Below are 19,366 nucleotides of genomic sequence, written 5' to 3'. Positions count from 1 at the left end.
TTTTATAGCTGAAATCTGTGAATAAATGTTTTTTAAGTTAGTAGTACTTGGTTTTATATTTCCTGATCTCAATACCTAACAAGATTATAGTGAGGACCTCTATAGGAACTAGGATATAGTGTCCCATGTAAAGCTTGCTTTTATACAGTACAGACATTAGGTTTAAAACTTACAAACAGAGGACACTGAGGTTTGAAATTAAGACACTAATATCATTGTTAACTCCTAATTTACTAAAGTAGCCCACTGTTTTGGTGTTTTGTAAGGATTGTGCCTCTAGAATAGGATAGACTAATTGATGGTCATAGCTGAGAGCTGGGTGGAGTGCTCAAATGTGTGAGCTCAACTGAGACAGCCCTGTAGCAACAGCTCTGTGCACTCCTGAGCTGGACGGTCTGCACAGAAATTGGGCTTGAAGGCTGCACACCCAGAATAACCAGAACACGCACTCAGCAGGCACACACTGGCAGACTTGTGGGAATGTGGAGAGAGCTGGGAGAGTTGGGATTACAGCTGTGATAGATCATGACAGTGGATTTTGAGAGTTGTAGTAGGGACTGGGGTAGGAAGGCAAAAGGGTTAAGGATAAATGGGGAAAGAACATGGTGCGAGGCCATGCCCATAGACAACCCACATTTGGCCATTTTTTTTTTAATTGTACCTTTTTTTACATAAAGCCATGTGAGTTGCTGACAGGGGACATCGGGGAAGAAGGGAGAGGAGAGGATTCAGTGAGAAAGACCAGAATGCATGGAACAGTTGATAGGAAAAAAAAGGAAAAACATCAGAAAAAAAATTTAGAAGATCTTTTGGCTAGAAAGAGAATAACTTGTAAAGAAATGTGCTCAGTAGGGTGTTAATTCAGAGATCTTCTTCCCCGAGCAGTCTCATTCTAGTAAGAGACGAAAGCAGCAAAAGGCAAGCCTGTGCTTCTCCACTGAAAATGAAAAGAAATTCCTATGTTCTCCCATCAGTCCTGAAGGAGCCATAGGACATGGCAAAAATAGAGAGGGCTCTTCTGGAAGGTCAGGGCCGCCGATAGCTTTTGTGATGTTCACAGAATATGCTGAATTGGAAGGGACCCACATGAATCATCGAGTCCAGCTCCTGGCCCTGCACAGGATGCTCTCCAAGAGTCAGATCATGTGCCCTCTGTGTGAAGAACCTCTTTCTGTATCCAACCTAAACCTCCCCTGACACAAATTCAGGTCCTTCCCTTAGGTCCTGTCACTGGTCGCCACAGAGAACAGATCAGTGCCTGCCCCTCCACTTCCCCTGAGGAGGAAGTTGTAGACTGCAATGAGGTCTCTCCTCCAGGCTGAACAGACCAAGTGACCTCAGCCACTCCTCATACAGCTTCCCCTCAAGGCCCTTAACCATCTTCATTGCCCTCCTTTGGATGCTCTGTAATAGCATTGCAATACAAGCTGTGGTGGAAGGAGCAGTTAAACTGCATTTATAAAATTCCAGTGACTGTCTCTGGAAGATTCTGTGTATATCGACATCAGTAAGTATTACAATAGTTATTTTTTTAATTACTGCTCAGGTTAACAAAAAACACCATTCACCAGAACACTTCAGTTTCTTTTTTGTCTTTATTATTACCCGAAGATTGCATAATTGACTTTTTGAATGCTAGAGTTTAAGAGGTGGAAGTACCCTGAGCAAATACCTGAAGGTATTTCACCTGTGACACAACACTTCTCACACCAGGAAGAGTCAGATTTTCTTGACACTAATGCATACTGTCAGGATGACTGCCCTCATGGTAATGAGTGTGAGCTGATACATTTTGCCATTACAGAGGAGTATCCTCAGCTCACACTTAAAAAAGAGATAAAGTATGAAAACTATCTCCATCCATATAGAGATTTTAAGATTTATGAGTTCTTACAATAGCCTGCTAAAATAAAAGCCACAGCTCTTCAGTGCATGCAGTACCAGAGACGCTATCCATGTTTCCTGCTGCTTCTATGCAATAGATGTAGGCTTATTTTATTAAACAAATTTATCACTACTCACCACCATTGTCTCTTGTTGACTGAAATATGCTATTAGCATTCTTTCTTAATATGAGTAAAGTATATTTTTATGTCCTTCCTATGTAAAACTTTCATGAGTATGGGAGCTGTTGTTTCATGATGCAAAAACAGCTTCTAATGTATTTCAGTATATTAAAGCTTGAATAGAGGAGAGGACCATGAAAGACAGTTTTTACCCTGCTTTCAGCAAAGGGCTGCACCAATTCATGATGGCTAAGGCATTCCTTCACAGAGATCACTATTGGCTTATTTCTCGCAATTACTCTAGAGCTCGGGTGAAATACCCTTCTGTGTCCTCTGGAGACTGATTGCCTAACAAAGTAAATGCAGAGCACCAGGAAAAACCAGACTGTCTGGGGCTACTATCTGAGCTATTTAACAAAAAAGGAGAGGGGCTACTCATTCAAGTGGAGACATGTGAGTTCTTGAAGCAATGGGGCATTTGATTCTAGATATCACTTCCCCAGAGGCAAGAGAGTGAAAGAAAATTCCAAGTTATTTCAAGATAATTTGAAATTATTTAAATATAAAGTAAGAAATGTAGGAATAGTATAAAGAAGCCAGTACTTTTTCTTAGCTGTCAAGGAAGTAATCTTCATTTTTTTCTTTTCTAAATATGTAAATATGACTATGTATTAAATATGACTGTGTATTAAAGAACTTTCTATGTGCATGACACACAGCTCACACACTATAGGAGTGAAGTCTACAACGTCGCAGCCAAGAACAATAGTATTAGGGATTTAAATTTAATTTAATTTTTAAATTATATTACTTCTGCCTGAAATGTAATATGCTCTCAGTGAAGCAATTTACATTTTCATTCATTGTTCTCGCTTGTCTTGTTTGATGCTGTATGTTACTTGTATATTACACCCTTAGCATCACTGTAATGCAAAAGAACATTAGGATTGTAAAATGCTTTGCAAGTCAGAGGAATTTGAAGGCTTCCAATGTATGCCATGTGACTAATAAAAGTTTCACATAAAGTGTGTTTTCCATCTTTAGGTAAAGCAGGTACTTCATTAACATAATAGATCATACTAAAAGGTAATTAATTAGTCTTCAGTGGACAGTTAATATCAACAACAAAGCTACCATTGGTCCTGTCATAGTTAATAAACTTTTGGCCACGTAGAACTTTACAGACACCCCTTTGCTGAAGGCTAGAAACTTGTTTGGAGACAGAGATAAACATGATGTCCTTTAGCTCCTGATGTACTCAACCTCTCAAACTTGAGTCAGCCACTTATATTTTACAGGTTATGGTGTACAGCTGGTTACATTCAACAACAGCAGCTTATCTACAACAGGTTGTTAATTATATAGAAGAAATTCTGGTTTTGAGATCATAATCAGACCTTCAGCTGAAATGACTGTGACAGTTTCAGATCCGTGCCAGTTTGAAACCATTCATCAAGCTGGAGAAGGCTGCAGGATGGATCGGGTGCACAGTCCTCACTCATTTGGGGCAAAGGCTGTTGACTCAGGAAAATAGCCACCTTGATAAGTGGGAATTTCATGAGTGTGAGTGCCTAAATTACAGTAAACTGATGTTTAGGATGCTAGTGAATTAAAATTCCAAAGCAGTATGCAGGACATACATTTATAGAACTAAGAATTACCTGTTTGTACCTGAAAGTCAGGTATGCATGCTGAATTCAAAAAGCAAAGCCAGTTTGGTCTGCAGATACGACGTGATTCTCTCTGCACCGTGAAAGAGTGACAAAAGCCGTGAAAATATTGTCACATTTATAATAATCAGAGTATGAGTAACTTGTAGCACTGGTGGGAAAGACTGAGGCAACAAATAATGACAAGAGACAAACTACAAGAAGTATTTAGATGAGAGTAACCTCTGAGTAGTGATACTGGATGTTCTCATTTTCAAAGACATTTGAAGCAGGTGAAGAGAAATCCCCTACTAAATCACCTACTGCCTCTCTCCTCATTCAGACAGAGCAAAAGGTAAAATAAAGAAATATTTGTATTAAATATTTTAATTTAAATGTGAACAGGGGAAAATAAAGCCTCACCAAACAAGGATTGTACCCATAACTTGTAAAGAGGAGAACTGTGATATTAACATCTTGACAAACTATCAGCTCTTCTAACCTGTTCCTTAAAGGAAGGTTCCAAGGGCAACTAATGTCAGCAGTATGGAAGATTAAAGCATTTGCTATTTAAAAGGAAAAATGACAGGATATAATGTCAATAGTAAAATCTTACAAAGCAAGATTTTTCCTAGAGCCTGAATTTGCCAACAACATTAACTTACTTCTAAAAAATTTTAAAAGTCTGTCATGTAGCATACCCAAAAGTCATTATGAAGACAGTCAGAAGCTGAGCCAAAATGCTTAGAATTAAAACACTCAAAACCAAAATGTAATGGACATGGCTTTCCACTCTTTCAGGTTGGTGCAGTAATTTAGTCTCATGTAAATGGTTATAAACCAGACAAAACCCAGAGACTAACAGTGTTCCACTCTCATTTGCATCTCACAAGGCCATACAGAATAAGACTCTGTGTATGTGATGGAATGGTATCTCTCCATAGGAATTACTCTGTTTTAAAATGGTGCTTTGCAATGCCCAATGAATTAAAATAGGATGGAACAAGTTATTGGGGATAAAAAAAACCTCACAGATTTTTTATGTACTCTTAATTGGCTTTGGATTTTAAGATGTTACAAGTTTAAGCATTTTCAGGTTCTTTTTCACCTACTTCGACAAATGTCGTATTGTACTATGAAATCTGAATTTAGTCAAAGAACTTCAGAAAATTTGTTAAAATACATGTATCTAGACCTACACATACAGCTAATCTGACTGAATACTTTGCATTCCCTAGACAGAAGTACAAGAGGGCTAAATTTCTAAGACATTCTAAACAAAATACTCTGAAAATATTTCAGAGTTTAGTCTCTCCTACTGTAGGAAAACAATATTAAAGTCCAGAGTAAAATGTGCAAACAAAAGAGCAAGAAGAAAATAGTCTTGTTTTCTGAAGGCATTATCCATCTCCCAGACTTCTAGTGACTTAGCTAAGAACAAGTTAGACCACTGTGAGAAAAGTTTTCCTAATAAAATCTGCATTTGTTTCTGTTTCTTTATGCATATACACTTGGATAAAATTGCAGCCTAAGAAGGAATTCCATGCTGTTGCTGTTAAATTTTTTTTAGCTCACTTGTTACCCAGAGTATGCAATATAGAAATACATACATTTTTATAAAATTTCTTTGTGACTGAATATGTTAAATTTAATCCTTCAATTTGCTTGCTTACAGATTCGTTACTGGGCTGCTCACGATAAAGAAGCAGCTGCACAGCGGGTACAAGTGAGCAATCAGGAATATTCAACTAAACTGGAAAACCTGAAGCCTAATACTCGCTACCATGTAGATGTTTCTGCCTTCAATAGTGCAGGCTATGGACCTCCCAGCAGCACCATCGATGTCGTTACCAGGAAAGCACGTAAGTAAATGGAACATTAGGTTAAGTGTAATCATGTCCATCATGTTTTCAAACATGGCTTCTGATTCATATATCAAATGTTCTCCCTTCATATGGTATTGGTTCTTTGTCTGAAAATTTCTGCTAGGGTTCTCCTTCCTCTCTTTTGTTGCCGTGTACAATGTGGATATCTTACAAAAGGCAGTAAAGAGGCTGAGATTATAGGCTCATAGGAGGGTCAGCTACAGGCTCAAATCAGGTTGTTCAGGGATTTATTCAGCTGGATCTTGAAAATCTCCAGGAACAGAGACCGCACACCCTCTCTGAGAAACCTTTTCCACTGCCCGACTTTTTCTGAGCATCTAGTCTAAGACTCTTTTAAATCAAATTTGAGCCTTTTTGTTAGTCATCCTTTTTCCCTACCGTTTTGATGAGCCTTCTTGATAACCCCCCTGGTAAGGATAAGGGACTCTTAGGTCTCCTCCAAAGCAGTCTTTTCTCCAAGGTGGATAAGCTCAACTCTCTCAACCTCCCTTCACGTGTCAAGTGCTCCAGCTCCCCACCAGGTTGGTAGCCTCACTCCAGATTACCAGTGTCTTTCTAGTACTGGGGGATCCCAAAGCTGGACATGATATTCCAAATGATGAACAGTTGAAACCAGCAATTACTTAGGCAGGTGTACTCTGTCTTTCTGTTCAGTCAGTAGCAAGAAGGATTCTGAAGATTAGAATATGACCAACTGCCATTTTCATTAACAGTGGGGGAGCAGGATCAGGCATCCTTAAAAATGGGCAATCTGAATCACACCCTAGAATTTTTATACCATAACAGGTTTCTGAATATTGCTCCTGACTTAATTATGATACCTAGTACTAGCATTGACTGAGCAATGTAAGAAATATGTCTTGTATGTTTAAAACGCACTTACATGGGCTAAAAATATGTACAACTAATTTAATGATTTCTGTCAGTAAATAGAGTATTGTGCAGCTTTCACCTACAGGGTTCATTTGTGTTGAATAAGGGTCCATTTTATAAGCTTATTGTGTGAATTATAATTAGTGGTTTCTGCAGTGGGGTACTTCTATTTCTGCTGAACTGAGTTAAATGCTGTAGAAAGGCCTATAAATACTTAATTTAATATTTAATCTCAGTGAATAAATATCACCTAAGCCACATTTCTGGGAGATTCTGAGCATAGTTGCATGCCAGTAAATACACATGGCCAGCAACATAGTGAAGGGTAATGTTGGCCACTTCTATTCTTGGAAAATAGAAAGGCAAACTGACAAAGCAGCCACTGCACAAGCCATCCAAAATTGCCTGGCTAGAGCTGTAGCAGTTCATTCCAAGAAGGAGACTATCCCTTGCTCAGATAAATGTCAGCCTGATTTCACTTTTTAGGTTTTTACCTTTCTTAATAACAATGTCATTGAACATTTACGAAATCTCATTTAAGTTTACATTACACATGCTTTGCTTTTCAGCTCCAAGCCAACGTCCAAGAATTATCAGTTCTGTAAGGTCTGGTTCAAGGTACATAATCACCTGGGATCACGTGAAGTCAATGTCCAATGAGTCTGCAGTTGAAGGATACAAAGTATGATATCTGAAAATATTTTTTGTCTTTGTTTATGCAACATGTGGCGCATTTTGTAGACTGTGCAAATCTTTGTACTTAATCAGACTTAAACATACTTGAATGCTTAAGATGAAGGTATCATGCTCAGCAATCACAGCCATACAGTAGGCTTAGGGCAAAGCCAGTGGGTTTAGTCAATATTATGAGAAAACATTGGGGCACTGCAATTCATTTGAGTGGTAAGCCATATTATGGGAAGGTTTGTAGCAGTGACTGCAGCAACCTCATTTCCCGTGTGATCACATTTATTGTGTATTGGCTTAAAAAAGTTGGACGCTTATAGTTTGTCCTTGTACCAGTGTGCATTGTTTCAGCTTTCCTTTCCCATCTCCATGGGAGCTACAGTTCCTGGAACATGGGGTCTTTAAGTCTGGGAAGGTAGAGTAAGGAAAGGGACCTTTAATGTTGTTAGATGCAGTTACTGTATAACTGGAACAAGTGCATATACTAAGTGTAGGGCATATAGAAAGCTTCAAATATTAATTCCTGTTTCATTTTGCTGCTTGCTTGGCAGTAGGAAAATTAGTATCATGTTCTATGTGCACAAATGTGCTTGAGAAGCTGAACGCCTTCCTGGGAATTGTGTTTCACAGAGATTATTCCAGAAGGAATTGGGATCTTTTCTTGAGGTCCCACAAGACATATACCATTACATTTGCAATAGTTTAACATCACTGATAGTTAATAAAGTTTATAATTGTTTCATTTCTTTAAATTGTTACAAATTTTATGTCAGAAAACCGAACTGCATTCTCATATTTTTGTTTTATGCTCTTTGCCACCCTGCATTATTGTCCTCCATCGTTTAATTGCTTATTTTGAGTATAAGCACTGAAATTATTTTTCAAAAGGTGGCATAATTTTGAACAGAGAAAACAATGAAGAAACATCCTATCTAGATTCTCCCTGTGTATAAATGGAAAAAGTAGTATCAACCACTAAGTTTTGATATATATATACATAGGCTTCATATATAAATAAAAACTTAATAGTTTTTCGTTGACACACTGTACATACATAACTGTGTCTTCATGGAAATGTAGCATTTCAATAACTATACTTACTATGACTTTCCTAGGTACTTTATAGGCCAGATGGACAACATGAAGGCAAGTTGTTTTCAACTGGAAAGCACACAATAGAGGTCCCAGTCCCCAGTGATGGTGAATATGTTGTTGAGGTCCGAGCACACAGTGAAGGAGGAGATGGAGAAGTAGCTCAAATAAAAATTTCAGGTGAGTAGATAGCATCCCTTCTTCTATCCCACAATCCTTGGAAATATTGGACTGAGTATTTTTGTCTTGCACGCTGTCAAGAGATGGGCACACAATTCACATCCAAAATTTGAGAGGTAGCCCTTCAGCGGTGACTGTACTGAGAATAGGAGCTTACCTTAAAACATTTCTCAGGACTCATAGCATACACAGAACACTTCTGTAGCAGTCCAGGTCAATCCTGGAAGCACTGTCAATTTTCCAAATATCAGACTGCTTCTACTAATGCCCCTGGTTAGGCTGCCACTTCTAGTAGCATCTTACAAGGATAACTACATGGTGCAGGCCTCAGGATCTGGGTGTCAGCTTGCAATAACCCTATAGTTCCTAGTACCTGTTGCCTCTGTATCTCATTCTTTTGTCAACTGCCACTAAGAGGACAGTAATAGAGGAAAGGAGTGATGCACAGTGATCCACAGACCACTTGTTGGGGAAGTTCCACTTCTCAGTGAAAAAGGTATCTGTGACAGAAAAATGATAAATAAGCAATGAGAAACTCAGCATGCTCAACTTCAGAGTGGTCTGGATGACTGGTAAAGAAGAGAAGGGAGCATGGCTTAGGATGATTCAAATTATGCTCAGTGTTGACTCTAAATACAAGCTCAGACATGGTCTGTACATCTCTTTCCTGTTAGTTTTGTTTTTTAAGTAGTAGTGTGCCTTGGCACACAGTGTATGAAGTAGAACATATGAATAGACTTCAAGGACTTGGTAATGTCTTTTCAAGGTTATGGCTCGAACACTTGCATTGTATTCTTGTCTTTTTAATTAAAAAAATTAATTTGGGGAATAGTAAGGATTAAACATCAACAATATTCTTTTCACACAAGCAATGCAACCATTATTGTGGCTTTTTAAAAAAAGCAATGCCTATGCTGTATTATCTGTACTGTGAGAGAAGATGCTCATTACTAAAGGAGTAGACCTCCCATCTGCAGGTTTTCAATAATATGTACAGTTTATATCACTTGGTGTGAACTCATAGGTATCACCATTTTTGTTTGTATGAAGCATCTTTGCATCTTTGTTCTGTTCCCACACTGATTTAATTTTTTTACCTAATTTTATTATCTGTATTTATCTGGTTTGGGGGTCTGGCTATTGTTTCCTTTTATAACTTTTTTTAGATTAAAGAGTCTTTTTGTGTCTGATACATTCTTCCCATTAAGAAATGTATATATACGAGCCAATGATACTAATCAAATGTTAAATAGACATTAAACAAGACTCTTGAATTTCTCCATAACGTTTTCTTCAGGTCTTAAATACTTTCTGCAGCTCTTTTCTTCACCTCTCCAGCTTCTGAGACTTCTTTTAGGACTGTAGACACTATAACTATATGCGCTGTTTCAACTCTGCTGTCTGCAGAGATAGTCTCACCTTCCTACACAACTACTCTCAGCATTATTCATGAAAGGCTTTCATTAGCCATCTATTGCCTTGCACTGGGCAATAAAATGGTGTTCATCTTGTTTATCCAACACCAACTCTAAATCCTTCTTATAATCCTTGCTTTCCAGGATACAGTCTCTCATCTTTATCTGTACCACGACAGTGTCATGTCTCTTTTTTCCTAGGTGTGTAATTTTGCATGTGATTATTACAAAGGACAGTTGGTTTGAATGGCTTAAGTTCCCATGCTGTCTGAATTTTTATGAATGCGTTGTTGTCTCTACTTTGCCATTTTGGTTCCTTAAGTGTTTACTTCTGTTTTTGATGAAAAATATTGGATTGACTCCGGTCTACTGCTGTTCAGTGTGCAATTGCACTAGAAATTCAGTGACCATTCTTCGATAATTGTGTGTTAAAATCTGCCAATGACTGAATTCTTAATCAATTTAGCATACCTGTTAATTTTGTCTGCCATATTTTATGAGAATGTTTTGGAGTACTAAGTCAACCACTTTAAAAAATACATTGTGGATATTATCATACACTCTGGCAATCAGTCTTGGCATGTTTTATGAGCTGCAAAAAATTTGAGGCAACTGCTATCCTTAGGACATGTCCTAGGTATCTTTGTATCATACATATATTAGAACCTGTCATGAATGTGATATAAAGACCCTATAGGCTACAGCAGATAGGTTACTTCCCAGACTGGAAGCAGAATCGTCATGTCAGTACAATGTTAAGCCCAAACTGATCAGTCTTTCCAGTGTGACCTGTCCTAAGCGTGCCCATACAGAATTAGCACCACTGGGAGAGTTAGCACCCTAAAAATGCAAGAGTTTCACAGAGTTTTGTATTGATCTGTCTTCCACACTGCAGACAAGTTTTCATCCACAAATTCTACCATACAGCAGCTGACAAAGAGGGACAGTGCCTCTGGTGACATAGATAAAGGCAGCATTCCCTGGATTCAGTTTAGTAAAGATAGAAAAGGAAACAAAAGGCAGGGTAATCTCTTTGGAATACATAGTATACAGAAAATTGGGCAAGAATTTCAGGCAATTTCTAGGCTCAATGCATGCTTTTTCCAAAAAGCAGAACAAAGCGTAGTTTTAACGCCTACACATGGCAAATTATGTCTGCTAATTTTTATTCTTAAGGAAATTTTCCAGTAGCGCTTCAGGGTTTAGAATAATCACCCCAAAAGAATGATAGAGTGATAAGAAGCTTTTAAGTAATGATGATTTTTCTCAGAGAATTCCAAAGAAGAGAAGATGTAGTTTCATAGGAATGTGTGTTTTGGGGTCAGCTGACCAAAATGGAAGTTACATATTTACAGAGAGATGTAAACAGTAGCTAAGGCAAAATATAAGGCATCTTACCAAATTCAGAGCGGAACGATGCCTTACCTGACCTTGAGGCATCTGATTCCAGGGTTTGCAAACCTAGTTAATTTCCTGCATATGTGAATGGGGAGAATTAAACAGCTGGGGCAGAGGTTCAAAATAGCCTGTATGCTGACCAGGAATGACCAGATCTTAAGCAAACTGGAATGAGAAAGGAATGTCTATAAAACCCATGTGTTATCCAGGTTGGTGTTTTCCTGCTGTTCATGGGGTATCAAATCCAAAGTAATCTCCATAACACAGCTGAGTTAGGTGTCTAAACTCCCATTATAATTGTTTGTCATCTAAGGTGTAATTCTGAATGTTGAAGCCTGTAGCATTTGAGATGCCCCAGATTGCCAGGGGCAATAAACACAATTCTGGGAGCCATGACACGATCTACAGAGGACTTGAGATCTTCTGGATAGGCAGGTGGAGGCCAGACAGGACACCAGAAGATGTCTTTTGGCCTACATTTCAGGTTTAGGAACCCTAACTGGCCCTGAGATCTTTTAGGTATTAAAACTATAGGACATTTTAACTAACTTAATTACATTTGAAAGTCAAATGTGAAAGAAACTAGATGTTATTTCTAACTCAATCCCTTGTTTAAGGGAAAAACTTCCTTTTATATTTTCTTTTTCCTCCTTCTTCTCACAGAAAACCCAGTCACTTGCAAAAGGTGGAGGCAAACATCCTCCAGCTACTTTGCTCTAATATAACCCTTCAGCTTCCTACTGGATACACATTTTTAGCTGAGAATGATATAAAGGAAGTTTACCAAACACAGATATCTCATGCATATTTCTTGGAATATATTTCATCTTGAAATATAAGTTCTTATCATAAACTCACTCTCTGTATATATGCCTAGCTGCATTTCAGCAAATAGCTATAATCAGCGTAAAATACAGTCACGAACTGTTACATTTTATTGGCCAGTGCCTGTGGTACAATTAGGAGTTTGGGGATATTTATCAAGTCCATTATAGTAAATTAATGAGCTACGCAATTTAAAATTCATTTTTGAGTTACCACAGCCAGATAAAGTTGGAACTACTTGTTTAAGCAAAGAAGTCTGTTTCAATGGTTAATAATAGTCTTATCTGGGTTTTTTTGAAATATATTAAAGGCTGAGGGGTTTTTTTTGTGTTTTACATGCTTTTTGGATTGCAGTACTTTTCCATATTATTAATATTAGTGTAATCAAAGCAATCTTGCAATCAGTAGAAACTAAAACCATATGGTTCTTGTTTCTTTTTTACTTCACTTGTGTTACTACACTGGCCTCAGTGCAATTAATTTATGGCAAAGTAAAGAAAAAACAGAATCAAGCTCTCAAATTTTAAAATTTCATCCAGGGAGGGAAAGAGGAGGCAGTTACTTCTCATTTGGGAAAAAATTGGGGGAAAAAAAGGGAAATACCATACACCTTAATCTTCAAAGATGAAATCATGGTAATGTCTCAGTTTAAATAGTGACATGGATAAAGAATAATTTATGTATCTTATATGCTTATAGCAGGAGTACAAAATTATGGCTTCTTGTGTTCACTGCACACATATATATACACATATGAATTCCATTTGCCAGAGGCATGTTTTAGGATCCTGAAAACGTATTTATTTTGAATAATAGCTTTTTCAAAGGACAATGCAAAATTTTTGCCTTTAGTAAGTTATACAATCATTTTAATCATTTTATCTTTTAATTTTTTCAGTTATTATTTGAAGGGGACATAAATGTTTACTGCTTTCCTTAGTATCAAGTAAGTCAGGTGATCATTCGCTTTTCATGTGGCATAATCAAATATGATTTGAAAATGTCCATCTGTTGCAAAGGCAGTTTGTATAAGAGGAGGAGAATACAGGTAAAAATCACAAGTAATGCTAATGAAAAGTCATCTGTCTAACTGGCGTGACAGTTCTCTGTTACTCATCTTGGATATTCTTATGCAACTGTGACCACAATGCAGCAAAAAGTTTCTACTAAACTAAAAGTACATTTCCAAAAGAGCTCTCCTCTAAAAGAACAGTAACTTCACGATGCATTTGATGTTGTCTCATTACTCAAAAATTAAGTAGAAAATTAAGGAGAAAACACTCAGAATACCCTCTAACCTGGTACCTAAATCTGCCTAAATCAACATACTTTATTCTCTTGATTTTCCTTCATTATCACATTTCATTTTATCACAGTTCTGATTTATTGGTACTGCCTCCTTCCAAGCCTTACTTTGATGAATAAGGCTTGACAATTCCATACATTACAACATATTTGGTGTTATAACAAGCATTTTCTTGAAAAGCCATATTCTCCTTAATTTCAATTTTTTCTCTTTTTCTTCTATTTGAACTCAACAGTTGGACAGATTGTGGAAATGTTTTCATATCTAGTTATGTCATGCACTGGTGAATGGTGTTTCCAGTAAAATATGAATCCTGACATGTGGTTCAGTAATCTAACAAGAGAAAAAAGAAGACATGATCTGTTTAATGTGCATTTATCCTAATATTCCATTAATGTGCTGTCTAAGGGTAGACAGCACATTAGCTTTCATTGCAGAAAGCTGATAAATATATCTCTGCAACAGTGCCTATACCTTGTAAGGAACTGCTGTAATCAGGTGAATTGTTAACTATTAATTCTGGAGCCAGCGAGAACATCTCAGAGGGAAGGTTTATTATTCCTTTCTCTTTGTACAATAGCAACAGGAAAATAAAAGTTTCTTTATACTTGCTCATCATTCAACTTCACTCAGCAACCTTTTTTTCATATTTTCCTCCCTTAAAAGCATCCAAAATATTTACTTGTGTCTTTCTGACTGCATTGTCCTAGTCTGACAAAAACAGAATACATTTTCTGTGGATATTCTTAAACATGAAACCTGAAACTTATTTTTTTTTCCTATGGCTGTTTGTTAATTAAAAACCACTACTTATATTTAGGAATAAAAACTACAGAAAAGATTAATGTGCCTCATAAATCACTAAAAAGTGCAGATAAATATACCACTGTACTTTCACAGTTGCCAGAATGTGTAGTTGTTATTTATGAAAATATATTTGGACATAACATTTGTGTTAATTTTAAGCATAGAACTCCTCAGTTTATGGATACTTAAAAAGCAACATTTCCAATATTCTCCGATATTTCCTTTATTTTATCTTTCACTGAGGTGGATGTACTGCTTCCTATGGAAAAAGATACTATTTTTAGAAATGTACTTTTCACAGGTGAATGGAGCTGATGAGAAAGGATTAGTAGGATTCTCATTTTGTTTTTCTGAGTGCTTGGATACCGCAAAGGACTTCGATAGAAATCTTGACTTCGGAAAGCATCTACAGCAGTAGGAGAAAGGGTGGCAATGGGTACAGAGATGAATTTTGAGACATCAGAAGAAAGAGAAAAAGATTGGAAATAGGTGGGAATAGGGGACAGGAAAGAGCATGGAGCAGCAGAAAGAGTTGGTTTGAGAGAGGACCAGAGTCAGGAGGAAAAGGGTGGTGAACATAGAAAGAAGGGGGACAATAAAAGGAGTATGGCTGAAATTATTCTGTGGGAAAAGCTCTACAATTCTGATTTCATGGCATATGATGTGGACTGTGATAATGATTGTCCCTGGTGGGACAATGGAGAAACCAGGATCACGCAGAAATACTTGTTTTCACCTTTTGTGGTAGAAACAGAAAGGGAAATAGCTGTCTTGGTCTTAGAGGTTGTCTTCTGAATATATCCCTGATGGTGTCTGCAGAGAGCTTCTCCCATGGGTCAGGAGACACTGCCTTTCATATCTGCCTTTCTAATAGCACTTAAATTCACTACGGAAAGCCAACTGTAAACAAGTCAGGCCTTCTGTATGCAAGTGGCTTATGGTCCCCCTTTTTGTTAGGTGATTTGCTAGGGGACAAGCTGTACATAGGTCTATATGAACACCTCTAGGCACATCCTGTTGTACGGTATTTGGTCACCTCATAAGCATACAGGCATATATCTGCTCCTTGGGCAGGGAGAGCACACACTGATTTTGGTTATCAATCAGTTTCATTTCCATCTGGTTTCCTTACCTTCTCCTTTTTGTGGATAGGAAATACTGTAAGAATTAAATACTTGAAGGTAACCTCCAGATGTTTATTTGGACAATTCTCACTTGAAACCCACATGTTTCTTCAACCTCAGGATCTTGTTTAGCTAACTTAAAATCAAGAAAGCACCTTATTAATAGGAGGTATAAGATAGACACGAAATTAAGAATTAAGCTCTTTATTTAACCTGAAAGATGCTGAAACTTCTCAGTCAGACATGGAAAACCTACAGATCTGTCTTTCTAGGAGGCTACATGATGCTGGACCAGATGATGTGCTTTAGTTGTTCTTGCAAGAGATCTGAAAGAAAATGTGACTGCTGTTTTGGGACCTAATTCTATGAAAGAACACTTGAAAATTGTTGTTAGGTAAAATAGGGCTGCCTGCTGAAATCTGTGCTGTTTGGTTTGTATGTTACCTTTTCAGTATGGTTTTTCTTCACTCAGCATTTGCTGGAAAGCTGTCCAATGGGACTGTGACAGCAACTCCTTAGGACTGTCACCACCAGCTACAGGCATTTCTGTTCTTTATGTTCAACAGCAAGATGAGCAGTAAGCTGGGTTCACCACTGCCTATCTACCATCCTGATATAGACAAGCCCTCTCTGGAATGAAAGAATAGCCTGTTCTCCATCTCCTTTGGCCTGTCTCCAAGACTGACAGCCAGGCACAGTTTGGCTTTGTTATTTTTTCATATAGATGCCTTTTAACCAGGAGCTGAACCATGGCAACACAAGCCACTTAACAACAGCAGTTCTTATGCTTGTTTGCCAGAGTGAGTCATGTAAAGTTTGTAAGCCTTAGATTAATATTTTCTGTCTTAAAATATTTGTTTAAGAAAGACCCTTGTGACTTTAACAGATGTAAATGCCACACTGGTAGAAGTCAGCCATCTGGACTTTGTAATCTGTCAGGTAAACAAACAGACCAAGCTCTTTGACATCTCTCAGATTATTGCTTTTCATATGAACATTAACATTTCCAAAGATGTCTCTTTGCTTCATCACATTTCAAAGAACCCATTAATTTTGTTTTAACATGCTAAAATATTTATTTTGACCTTTTACATTCTGCTATAATAACCTCCTGGCTCGTTGGACTTGCCAAGTCAAAATACACTGATGTACACTGAATGGCCTTGTTTATTGTACAAACACACTGCATAAACAGCTCTTGCAGAACAAAAGAGTGGGTCCTTCTCTGTATTGTAGCGAGTCTCCTTGTCTGTTTCAGATTATCTATACAGGTAGGGGCTTTCCTGAGACATGCCAGCTGGCTTTCCAGCCTCTATACCTTGTGGACTTGCTCACATCCAGGATTATTCCCCCCACTGTGAGTAGTGCTGAAGTAAGACCAATACTGTGTTGTTATCTGTTCGATGCACAGGTGCCGCTGTTGGAGTACCAACTCTGCTCCTGGTCCTGGTGGTGCCTGCCCTGGGTGTCCTTGCCTGCTCAGGATTCTGAATGTAGCTGGATTTATCTTGTCCTCTGCCTAACACAAAGGACTCCCTTTGAAGATGAGGACTGCGACTCTTTTTGATTCCTGTGGCACCATCCTAAGCCAAAAAAATTACACTTTAAAATGAATTACCCTACCGATTTCCTATGAACTTTAAGAGGACTGAGGCATCCAGGAACTCCTTCATGAAGTAAATCAACTTTTGAACGGCTAAGAAATATTTTTAACTTGTTCCAATATGCCTTATAAAAAACACTTATGCTGATCTGTGACAGTTGCATGATTTGGTCCAATGGGGCAAGTTACAGTGTTAAAACCCAATAACATAGGCTGTACAGTGAAAGTAAAATCACCATACGTAGGTGCTTTAACTTGAATAACAAATTGTGAAATATAATAGAGATTGAAATGTTGATTGTATGTGATAAATGTAAGAGTACTACGTCTGTCTGTACTATCCTATATGTTTTGTGTACTGCATATTTTTGAATGGCCCCGTCATCATTTATTGGGATTACTGGTTTTTAGAGAGACAGTCAAAGCAAAAACATTTCATTATTTAGAGGTGTATTTCTTGAGGCTATTGGATAGAACTGGAAGGACTTGAAATAAAAGTCAGTGATAAGGTTTTTTTATTTTAAATATGTTCAGAACACCCGAGACATGAATAGCATGCTCAGCTTAAAGGAATTTACCTGCGCTTCACTGACACGGGTTTTACCATATTCTTTTCTTAAAAGAATTCAATTGACAAAATCTATTATGGTCATTGTTGCTGATTTGAGGAGTCAAATGTCAGCTTTCAGGGAAGCAGCGTAATGTATTTGTTTTTATTTAGTCCTATTACTACTATTGTTATTAAGGTAGCAATATAACACTTATGAGTTTGGAGATGGAGTCCATGCTAAGATCAGCCAAGTGGACCATGAAATGGTAGGAAACATATGTTATTTTTTAAAGTGAAAAGATTTAAAATATAAAAAAGAAAAAGATATACAATAAATGGCAGAAACAGAGTAGCACAGTAAAAAAATTATTATATTTACATTTTTATGCTGCAGACGCCAGGTGTTACCTTCCTGTATTGAAGGCGTACATTTGGGAGAACTATATGCTTTTTCAAGGACTTGATATTATTCTAATGTTCATAGTGTTGTAAATAAGAGTTTTAAAGTTCTGAGACCATTTCTCTATTTCATAGAGTACTGAACAATCCAACTGTGTGTTAGTACGTGAAAGTCAGATCCCAACTGTTAGTCAAAGCTAAATGTTTACTATGGCCTTTGCAAAATGGGAACTCTTAGAGATAGAGAATGTTTTTGTTCTGACTGTGTCTAGAGTGTTTCAGTGTTGGGTTTCTTTGTTGGTTTGTTTGGGTTTTTTTAAGTTGCTAAAGAAATGCACATTCCTTTCATTTTCCATGGTGTGATGGGAATTAGTTTGAGTGCGAATGGTGAAGAAACACCGTGATATTGAATCAGCTGGCTCAAGTAATAGTGCAATGTCTGATGCTTCAAGAATTATAAGCTTTGAATCATATTTTATTAGCACAACCTTGCTAGCTACTTAGAAATAGATTTTATCTTTTTAGAACTGATACTGTAGGGGTCTGTAATAATAATATTTACATGAAGCAAGGATAGATCTATTAATAATTTACACCCCTTTCTTTTATTTGTATAATTTTGTACTATATATTTACATGTAAAAGCGTAGAGTCTTCATTAAGAAATATCAATAATACTGTTTTAGTTTAATTTTAACTATTTGTTACAAGATGAAAATTTTTTAAATGTGTGAAAGTGATAACTTCCCTATAAAGGAATGTCAAAGTGTCAAACACTACTGAGTTTCATAAATTGTATAATTATTTGAAAGAGAAATGAGCTGTCTTCATACATAAGAAACTAATATGCTGTAAGCCTTCTGTAAAAAAAAATGTGGTTTATGGTGTTTCATTCGGTTTTGTTTTTTTGCAGTATGACTCATTTTTGTATAATCTACAACCACAACTAAATCTTTTGCCAAATGCATGATTGCCTTTTACTTTTCTAATACATGGTGTAAGAAGCAAAACTGTTTCATTTTTGCATGGAAATGACCTGGAAAGGAAAGCCACTTCTTTTTATTAAATCAGCAACACAGATGAGGTAGATGTCACATACTGATCAGATAGTTGGAGATTTTTCTGTTTCACATAATTGTGTGAATTTGACTGGGACCTTCAGTTTCAAATTGTTGTCAAGACAAACTAACTAGTGTATCATCTGCTTTAAAATGCAAAGTTCTTAATTAAAGTTTATATAGATAGACATATTTGTTGTTTCTTTATATTTCAGGAAAATTGATATTACTATTATTTGATACTGATGAATATTGAACTGGTTTTTTAGTTACTTTTTATCTTTTTTTTTTTTCCAAATGAGTAGAGCAGGACTGTGCTTTGTCCTTTTTATGAATGAAAAGTAAATTACAATTAAATAAATGTATTAATGTTACTCAAAGTACAATAGCTGTCTTTTGAATTGGAGCTTTCATGATGTAGTCATCTGTGACAGAATAGGTGTGGATGGAATGAAGTCCTGTGTATCCCTGCCCTGCCTTCTTGTGAATTTTGCTAGAGTTTAAGAGC

General features: G+C 37.0%; 1 protein-coding gene across 1 annotated transcript in view; it reads left to right on the top strand.

The window, feature by feature from the left end:
• Positions 1-19,046, top strand: part of CNTN1 (contactin 1) — a 228,760-nt gene extending 209,714 nt beyond the window's left edge. The window contains exons 21-24 of the mRNA XM_064655893.1: positions 5,331-5,517; positions 6,984-7,096; positions 8,217-8,373; positions 16,660-19,046. Of these exons, the coding sequence (XP_064511963.1) occupies positions 5,331-5,517; positions 6,984-7,096; positions 8,217-8,373; positions 16,660-16,739 (537 nt within the window). The 3' untranslated portion in view covers positions 16,740-19,046. The remainder of the gene's footprint in view (positions 1-5,330; positions 5,518-6,983; positions 7,097-8,216; positions 8,374-16,659) is intronic.
• The last annotated feature ends 320 nt before the right edge of the window (positions 19,047-19,366 follow it).

Source organism: Pseudopipra pipra, chromosome 5, assembly GCF_036250125.1.
Source record: "Pseudopipra pipra isolate bDixPip1 chromosome 5, bDixPip1.hap1, whole genome shotgun sequence".
NCBI lineage: Eukaryota > Metazoa > Chordata > Aves > Passeriformes > Pipridae > Pseudopipra > Pseudopipra pipra.
The sequence above is the reverse complement of the archived record's forward strand: the minus strand, read 5'-3'. Positions and strand labels throughout refer to the sequence as shown.